The sequence below is a fragment of the Tyto alba genome, unplaced genomic scaffold, assembly GCF_018691265.1.
Source record: "Tyto alba isolate M040663 unplaced genomic scaffold, T.alba_DEE_v4.0 Super-Scaffold_41, whole genome shotgun sequence".
Lineage (NCBI taxonomy): Eukaryota > Metazoa > Chordata > Aves > Strigiformes > Tytonidae > Tyto > Tyto alba.
Genome location: NW_024881317.1, coordinates 1310731 through 1319941, shown reverse-complemented (window position 1 = coordinate 1319941; position 9211 = coordinate 1310731). Strand labels below are relative to the sequence as shown.

The following is a 9211-nucleotide window of genomic DNA, read 5'->3' as shown; positions in this document are numbered from 1 at the left end:
TTTCCGCTGGGATTCAGTGAAGCACCAGTGCCTGAGAACAGAAAAACGATAAACATCTAAACGCAGACACTTTGAGTACTGTTTTATCTCTGCCATTTGAAGTGATGACACCCTTCAACCAGATAAACAAAGCAACGAGGAGGGGCATGTTGTTAGATGGAGTGTGTAACGAACAGAATACTCCCTGCCACATTACAGACAATGGTAATGCACAATCATTCATTATAACTCAATTACAGTAATTAAAACTGGTGGGATGCAGAGGCAGAACAGACGAAGGGAGTAGTGCCAACAGAATTTACACTCCGTGTCATCAGCTAGCGATAACAACAGCTGATGGTGTCCCAGAGCCTCCTCCCGCCATCTGCTCCCAGAGCCGGCGACGAGGGGTGGCACGAGGTGCGGCAGCAGCCGGGCGGGTGGCGGGGGGAGACGGGGTGGGAAGGGGCGCTGGGCCCTCCCCGGCACAGCACCCAGCCCCGCCGCTGCCCTGGGTGCTGTGCGGCGGGGAGGGGCTGCCCCTCGCACCCCGGAGGGCGAGCCGGCCCCTCGGCACTGGGTGCAGGGCGCGGGGAAATGAAGGGGGAAATGAAGATGGCATGGCACGGCATGGCACGGCACGGCATGGCATGGTGTGGTGTGGTGTGGCATGGCGTGGCGTGGCGTGATGTGGCATGGCATGGCACGGCATAGCATGGTATGGCATGGCATGGCGTGGCACTGTATGGCGTGGCATGGCATGGTGTGGCACGGCATGGCATGGCATGGCATGGCGTGGCATGGCATGATGTGGCATGGTGTGGCACGGCATAGCATGGTATGGCATGGCGTGGCGTGGCACTGTATGGTGTGGCATGACATGGTGTGGCACGGCATGGTGTGGCATGGCATGGCAAGGCACGGCATGGCAAGGCACGGCATGGCATAGCATAGTGTGGAGTGGCATGGCATGGCAAGGCACAGCACGGCATAGCGTGGCATGGCATGGCACGGCACAGCACAGTATGGCATGGCACGGCACAGCACGGCATAGCATGGCATGGCATGGCACGGCATGGCACGGCACAGCACAGTATGGCATGGCACGGCATGGCTTAACATGGCACAGCACGGCACATCATGGCATGGCTTAGCGTGGCATTGCGCAGCATAACATGGCATGGCTATGGTTTAGCACGGCACAGCCTGGCACGGCACGGCACAGCTCTGCTACCCCTGCAGCACTGCCCGGTGCTGCCATTTCGGGACACGACCCCGAGCATGGCCAAAGCTGCCCGGCCTGCTCAGCTCCCCGGGGCGGCTGCTCCCGGGGGTCACCGTCCCCCTTCTCCGCCTGCTCGGGGCGGGGGACACACGTGCACCCCACGGGCTGCGCAGGACCCCCGAGGCAGCTCTGCCAAAGCCTGGGGGGGGGGGGGTGGGGGGTGGGGGTGACCAGCACAGCAGCACCCCGAGCACCCCCCCTGCTCCCCAACCACTTCGGTCGGTTCTTTATTTCCCAGCAAGTTCCTGACCTCCGCCTCAGCGCCAGGACCTGCACGCTCAAATTTAATAATTCGGGGTTACTCAAAGCACAATTTGGGCTGGCTGCCACCCCCGGGGAGCTGGGCAGGGGAGGGTGAGCGGTGCCCAGCCCCGGGGGGGGCTGCACCCACCCGCTGCACCCTCCCGGTGCAACCTCCATCCTTGCCCGCGTGGGCTCCGGGACCGGCACCGCTGTGGGGACCCAGCCGGGGTGCACCCAAAAAAGGGGGTGACAAGGCAGATGGGATGCCCAGCAGCAGACAGCATCATCCTGCACGCCTCCGTGGGAGCCCTCCCTCTGCGGGAGCGCGATGCTCGTGGGAGGGAATCACTAACGAAAAGCGGGTAACGCGGCCCAAAAGGCGCCGTTTGCCGGGGACACTGGTCGGGGTGAATCCTGGTGTCCTGCTGCAGCTCCCACCCAATTTTCCAGCCCTGGTGTGTCACAGCAGCATCAGCCGAGGCTGAACTAAAAGCATGTTAAAAAAAAAGCCTTTATAAATATATAATTTAAAAAAATTAGTGTGTGGGGCTTGGAATATTTTAATTATAAAGTACGGGAGTTCGGCGCCTGGCTGATAGCGTAAATGGGAACCGGCGAGGCTGCGCGCAGCTTTAACACCTCCTCCGTCAGCACTTTCGGAAAGGTCGTAGTCAAACCAAATTAATTGCAAAGGGCAACAGTTTGCTGGGAACTGTTGAAAGCAGAAGCCGCAGCAGATCGGGTGCTCGAAGGGGCAGCGCCGGGGAGCTGCCGGGCCCCGCCGAACCCTCCTACCCCCTTGCGCCAGGCTCTCCGAAATCTTACAACAAAGGATCTCTTGCAATTTTTATCTTTTAATGGTCCCCCGTGTAAGCCCTCGTTCCATCCAGCTTAAAATCAGATTTAAATGCACTCATAACCATTTACCACTGTACATTATCGGGAAACCAAGCAGTTAGAGTGCTGCTCCTGCTTTTTATTTCTCCCTCGCAGCAGGCTCTGTCATGTTCAATCCATCACGGGGAAGCCCCCGTAGGCCGGTACATATGTCCTAGTTCAAGGAAAGTGCTTTGTCTCTGTCAGGGGCACCCGGGCCGAGCGCTCAGGAATGTGGGTGCTCGCGTCTCGTGGTTTCGGAGCCCCCCCGACCCCGTCCTCGAGCCCCGGCCAGCACCCCGAGGGTTGGCACCCTGCCTCAGCATCCCCCCCCCCCCCCCCCCCGTCCAACCCGGGGTGCGGGGTCCCTGCTCCCGGCCCTTTCTCAGCATCCCCAAGCCCTCGCCGCGGGCTCGCAGCAGCAGAAACAAAGCAGCTGGGTGATGCCTTCAGGAAGGGAAGGAAAAAAATAAATTGGGGGGGGGCCAGGGTGCCCGTGGGGTCACTCGCCCCCGGGGAGGGGGGATGTCTGGGGAGGAAGAAGTGCGTCCCGCAGCGTGTCCAGGGTGGGAGGGCATGGCCAGCCCCACGGCACAACCATGGGAAGGGGGAGAAATGGGGGGCTGGGGGCTGCTCAACCTCCAGCCGAGCTCTGCCAACAGCCCCGGGGGTACAGCGGTCCCTGGGTGAGGGGGGGACCCAGGCCCCCCGCCCCCACGCTTGCTTTGCTTGTGGTTATTAACAACTCATGGCAGGTTTTCAGAGATCAAATGGTTTATAGACTGCGTTCATTTGAGCTTCATTACATTTACTTTTTATTCTTTTTTCTTTTTTTTTTTTTTTTTTCTCCCTTTTTTACAAAAAACCAGTTGGAGTTATTAACAGCTGTACATATTCTGCTACATACTTTGGTGTAAAGTTGAGAAGTCTGACTCAGTAACCCTCCGCCAGCTCCAGTACATGCAGTTCCTTTATTTTTTTTTTTTTTTTTTTTTTTTTTTTGAGGAAAACGAAGCACCGACTTGCAAACCAGTGACCATAGGGGGGGAACAGGAGCTGGGGGTGCCCTTACTGCTGGAGGACTTTGCCGGGGGGGGGGGGGGAGTGGTTCAAAGCCCCCCCAGGCCCTTTCCAACACCCCCCTCCATCAATTCAAAGAGGGGGGGATGCTCCCAACGCCCCGGAGTCGGAGGCTGCGCCCCCAGGGGGGGACGGGCAGAGCTGCCCCCGCACAGATGCGAGTGTGAGCCCCAAAACACACACGGGGCATCGCTGAACCCCTCAGCGGGAACCAGCGCGGGTCCGTTGGCACGGGGGGGAGGGGATGGGGGCATTTTCAGAGCCATTTTTCTGAGCCAAACCACCCTCAGAACCGCGTTTTCCCCTGCGCTGGGTAATTAGTGCACAAGCTGGATCCCTCCTCCTCCCCAGCAGCTTCCAGTGAGCACTAAGGAGCAGACACCGAGTGCCTAGGACATTCCCCTCAGTTTTCTTTTGAACAGAAAAGGGCAAAAATCTCAAAACCCTCTTATTTTGATGGGGGAAAAAAAAAACAAAACAAAACAAAACAAAACAAAAACACAACAAAACCACCAAACAATCGTTTCCCAGGAGATCTTCCAAGCCCAACTCGTCGCGCTCAGGACGCGACGCCAACCACGAGCCCTGGAACAGCCGGGCACCGTCCGCTTCATCCTCCTCCTCTCCCCCGTCTGCACGATCCACGGCTGTAAACCAGGCAGTTCTCACCCGACCCCTAAGCATTATTATTTTTGACCAGATTAAAATCAAAAATTAAAAAATAATCCATAAAAATGTAGTATAAAAATTCTCTTCCATATGCTACAATACAGGGTGAGCGCTTCTGCTACACAAATACTTTTATTTCCCGTTATGCTTTTTTTTTTTTTTTTTTTTTTTTTTTTTTGTTACGTTTTGTTTTACCCTTTAGTACAAAATGCTGAAACGCAGGCCTGTGCGGGGAGGGGGTTTGCTTCATCGGAACCTATATACCAGAAGACACAAGACCAAATAGCCCACAGGACCCTACCAAAGCCAGCCCCTTCCCCCCACCACACACAAACCCTACTTGTTAGTAAACTTTGCTTTTAAAAAAACTGTATTTTAAAGGTTATCAATTCTAATTCTTTACTTTCATTTGAATACAAAACACATAAGTTGCTATTATCTTTCGTGGCTCCCTGAGCTGAATTTACTATGCTTTCTTTGAAATCACTCCTCATTGCTTCTGTCCGAAGACCAAGAAGGGCTTGCGCAGACGATCCCGCAGCGTGGGCTTCCCCTTTTCTTCAAACATACGAGCACAAAAAAAAAAAAAAAAAAAAAATCCATATATAAAAAAAGGTGATTGTGTTGCTGATGTCCCGTCAGTAGCTGAGGATCCGAGCGAGTCCCCCGCGGTCCCAGCAGCGTCCCACCATCACTAACACACCGAACAACGCACGGGTACGACAGTAGGAACAACTTTCACCAGTGGACACCTTTGCTCAGCCTGGTTACGCGCTGCACGGCAAAGTCACGTCCCGACGGACGCTTCGGGGAGGGGGGTAAGGAAAAAAAAAACAAAAAACAAAACAAAACAAAACGAAAAAAAAAAAAAAAATTGCCACCACCAAAACCATCAGTGGAATACAATTACAGCAGACGAAAAATACACAACTAGTGTACCGGGAGGGGTCCCCCACCCTTCCAATGCTATTTACTAGTCCGTTATTTACATTTTTCACAAGTCTTATGCAGGATGCACAAAAAAAAAAAAAAAAAAAAAAAAAGTCACAATAAAAAATAAGTCCTTTATAGTGCCACCAAAGCGCAGACGGAAAGAACCAGAAAACCAAAAAAAAAAAAAAAAAAAAAAAATCCAAAATGAAACCCAAAACCCTAAAACCAACCAAAAATTCGTTTAGGGCTTCAACGTGTGCCATATTTGCAGACCTCCAAATAAATCCGTGTGTATTGTACGCCGGGCCCTCGAGGCAGAGCCCCGGCAGAGCGTGCCGGTCCGTGGCCGGGCCCCGGGGGCCGCCCCGCAGCAGCCCCCCCCGAGCCCCCGGCTGCTCCCCGCCGGCCGCCCGAGTCCTGCCACCGCCGGGGCTGGCACTCGCCAGCCCTGCTATAAAAATCCGCCGTTAGTAGATGACCTCGTAGACTGTGGCCTTCTTGTCACCAGAGCCCGTGACAATGTACTTGTCATCCACTGAAATGTCACAACTTAAGACGGACGAGGATTCCTTGGACTGGAAAAAGGAAGGGGGACACACACACACACACACAAAAAAAAAAAAAAAAAAAGAAAACCCATCAGTTTGGTTTCCACAATGCGTTTCACCGAGCAGCATCACCCGTACCGATCCAGGCACCCCAAAAGGATTTTCCCTCCCCTCTCCCGCCCAGGATGATGCCGAGGGGGGGGTCCAGGCGCTGCCCACCCCCGTGCCCTCCCCCGAGAAGCAGCCCTCCTACCTGGAAGATGCTCGCTCCGTAGGGCGTCCTCCAGGCGTTGAGCAGGTTGTCTTTTCCAGTACTCACAAACCATTTACCTACGCCCCCCGGGGAAACACAGCGTCAGCACCCCCAAAACCTGCTGCCGACCCCCCCCACCCCCCCACCCTGCGGCACCGAAGCCACCAGCCAGGCCCCACGGCCAGCTTCTCCCTACCCCCGGAGACTTCTGGCTGTTTGCCCTCGGAAACGGGGAGAACTTGGGGAGATTTTCCAGGTGGGACGCGCTGGTTCACCTCCCGCGCGGCCACGTGGCAATTTGCCACCACGGCCGGGACGCGTTTTACGGGGATAAATCCCAACGGGATGGATCCTTGGCCCCCACCCTGCACCGGGCATCGTCCCCCCCATCCTCGTGCATGTCCCCACGTGTCACCGAAGGGGCCCGGGGAGCTGAAGTTTTGGGTGGGAGCCGCTTACCGCAGTAGGCGAACTTGAGGGAGAGGACGCAGCTCTCGTGGAGGTGCAGCTGGTACTTGTCGGGCTTCGTGTGGTGCAGCACTTCCACGTTGCTGCTCTCCATGCCCACCGCCAGCCACTCGCCCGTCGGGCAGTACCCCAGCGAGAAGATCTGGGGGGGGACACACACACACACATACACACACCCACACAGAGAACGGGGTGGCTCAGGGCAGGTCCCAGCCACCTCTGTGTCCCCCAAAAACTCCCCATCGCCCGGGCACGAGCCCAGCTGGGGGTCACCCCCCTTGGTGATTTGGGTATCGGGATGGCTTTGCCCGCGGCGCTGGCAGCAGAGCCAGAAATTCAGAAGAGAAACAACCCGAGATGAGGGGAAGGACACAGCCTGGTCCCCTTCAATCGCCCAGAGACCCCAGGCGCTGAAATGGGAGCACAGCAAAGCCGGGAGCTGGCGGGTACCCCTGAAGCACAACCCCAGCTCTTGCCCTGGCCGAGGGCAAGAAATGCAGCCTCTTCCAGGGACAGCACTTGTTTTTGGACAGAAAATACCTTCCTGGCATCCCCCAGAAGAGGAAAGCTCAGCGTGGAAGGCAACGAGACTAAATAAGCAATAAGCTGAGGCTGCTCGTGGGCTGGAAACCGCGGCGGCATGGGTTGCTCCACGCTGGCGAGCGTTGCCGCGGTGGAAAGTCCCCGGTGGCAGCGCCGTGGGGTCACCAGCTGGGACCTCGGCCACGCTGCTGCCCCTTCTGGCCCCTGATCACACGAGCCCAGTGCCACCGGGCGGGTGGCACGGGGAGGGGGGGGGAGGCTTGCGGGCCAGCCCCGGACGAGGCGCTGCCTCCGTGCGCTCGGAGCAGCCGCACCAGACCTGCGAACGCCGAGGAAGGGCTCCAGCCCCCCGGAGGACGCTCCTCCTCCACGCCAATTCCCAGCTTTGCCCCTCTGGATAACGGCTCTGGGAGGGGAGGGTTTGGCAGGGTGGGAAGCTGGTGCCTGAGCTCTGCAGCCATCCCGCCCGCGGGACACCCAGAGCCAGGCTGTACCGCCCATGGGCATCCCTAGGCAAGCCCCGCTTTCTTAACATCAGCCTGGTCTCGCAGCGGATGAAAAACCGATGGAAAAGGAGCTGAAACAAGAGCCACGGAGCCCCACAGCTCCGACGGCCTTGCACACCCTTGGGTTACACCTAAACCAGCAGGGACAGCCACGCATTGGCCTGTGCCAGCCGTTTTCCCCAGCGGGAAAAGCCCCCTCCCACAGCCACGCGTGAGCCCCCGTTTCCACGGAGGGCTAAACCCCCTGGCGCGGGGTCTCCACGAGGAGCTGCACAAGGAGGCGAAGGACGTTCCTCCCCGTCCCGGGGCCGAGGCCACCCCGCGCTCACCTGGGAGGTGAAGTCGTGCTGCTGGAGCTGCCTCCCTTCCCGCAGGTCCCAGGAGCGCACCGTGTTGTCCAGACCCCCCGTCCACAACTTCGTACCGTCGTGCGAGATATCTATGCAGCTGGCACCGTCCGTGTGGCCTTGGAATTGCCTTTGAACGCCAAAAAAAAAAAAAAATAAATGAACGCAAACCTTCAATAGCCAAAGAAAAAAAAACCAAGCGGGGCTGCTTCAAGGGAGCCGCTGCTCAGGCCACGTTTACGAGGCTTCCCAGCACCAAGCACACCTGGAAATCTCTCCAGGGAGCATCCCTTGCTGAGGTGCAGTGGCCAGGCCGAGCCTGCTGGGCTCACCCACAGCCAAAGCATCATGAGATAGCCCTCTGGCCGCCGTCCCCACTCCAAACCGTGGCCAGAAAGACCCCGATTGTGGAGGAGAGCAACCCCACGGGCCAGCTCACCTGACGAGCGTCTGGTTGTGCAGGTCCCAGACGGCGATGTTGCCGTCGCTGCAGCAGGAGAAGCAGACTTTGGCGTCGGGGCTGATGGCCAGGGCGTAGCAGGCGGGGGCGGAGGAGGTCAGCTCGGCCTTGATGCGGGGCGTGGGGGAAGCCAGGTCCCAGATGGTGAGCGTGCTCGCCTCCCCTCCCACGATCAGCGTGCGGCCGTCGGGGAGGAGTTTGCAGGAGCGGATGTAGTTATCTCTGTTCTGGAGGGGGAAAGAGATGTTAGAAGGGGAGGGAAGAGATGTTAGAAGTGGGGGGAAAGAGATGTTAGAGGCGGGGGAAAGAGATGTTAGAAGGAGGGGAAAGAGATGTTAGAAGGAAGGGAGAAAGAGATCTTAGAAGCAGGGGGAAAGAGATGTTAGAAGTGGGGGAAGGGGAGGGGAAAGAGATGTTAGAAGTGGGGGGAAAGAGATCTTAGAAGTGGGGGAAAGAGATCTTAGAAGCGGGGGAAAGAGATCTTAGAAGCGGGGGGGAAAGAGATGTTAGAAGTGGGGGGAAAGAGATGTTAGAAGAGGGGTAAGAGCTCTTAGAAGGAGGAGGAAAGAGAAGGGGGGAAAGAGATGTCAGAAGGGGGAGAAAGAGATGTTAGAAGGGAGGGAGAAAGAGATCTTAGAAGGAGGAGGAAAGAGAAGGGGGGAAAGAGATGTTAGAAGGGGGGAAAGAGATGTTAGAAGAAGGGGAAAGAGATGTTAGAAGAAGGGGAAAGAGATGTTAGAAGGGGAGGAAAGAGAAGGGGGGAAAGAGATGTTAGAAGGGGGGTAAGAGCTCTTAGAAGGAGGAGGAAAGAGAAGGGGGGGAAAGAGATGTCAGAAGCGGGGGAAAGAGATGTTAGAAGGGAGGGAGAAAGAGATCTTAGAAGGAGGAGGAAAGAGAAGGGGGGAAAGAGATGTTAGAGGAGGGGGAAAGAGAAGGGGGAAAGAGATGTTAGAAGTGGAGGGAAAGAGATTTTAGAAGGGAGGGGGAAGAGATGTTAGAAGGGGGGGAGAAAGAGATCTTA

General features: G+C 56.8%; 1 protein-coding gene across 1 annotated transcript in view; it reads right to left on the bottom strand.

Moving 5' to 3' along the window:
* Positions 1 to 4198: 4198 nt before the first annotated feature.
* LOC116964409 (transducin-like enhancer protein 3) overlaps positions 4199 to 9211 on the bottom strand; it is a 41856-nt gene continuing 36843 nt past the window's right edge. Inside the window, exons 2-6 of the mRNA XM_042804295.1 lie at positions 8170 to 8417; positions 7713 to 7860; positions 6326 to 6476; positions 5867 to 5943; positions 4199 to 5640 (exon numbers count right to left, since the gene is read on the bottom strand). Coding sequence (XP_042660229.1) covers positions 5533 to 5640; positions 5867 to 5943; positions 6326 to 6476; positions 7713 to 7860; positions 8170 to 8417 — 732 coding nt within the window. The 3' untranslated portion in view covers positions 4199 to 5532. The remainder of the gene's footprint in view (positions 5641 to 5866; positions 5944 to 6325; positions 6477 to 7712; positions 7861 to 8169; positions 8418 to 9211) is intronic.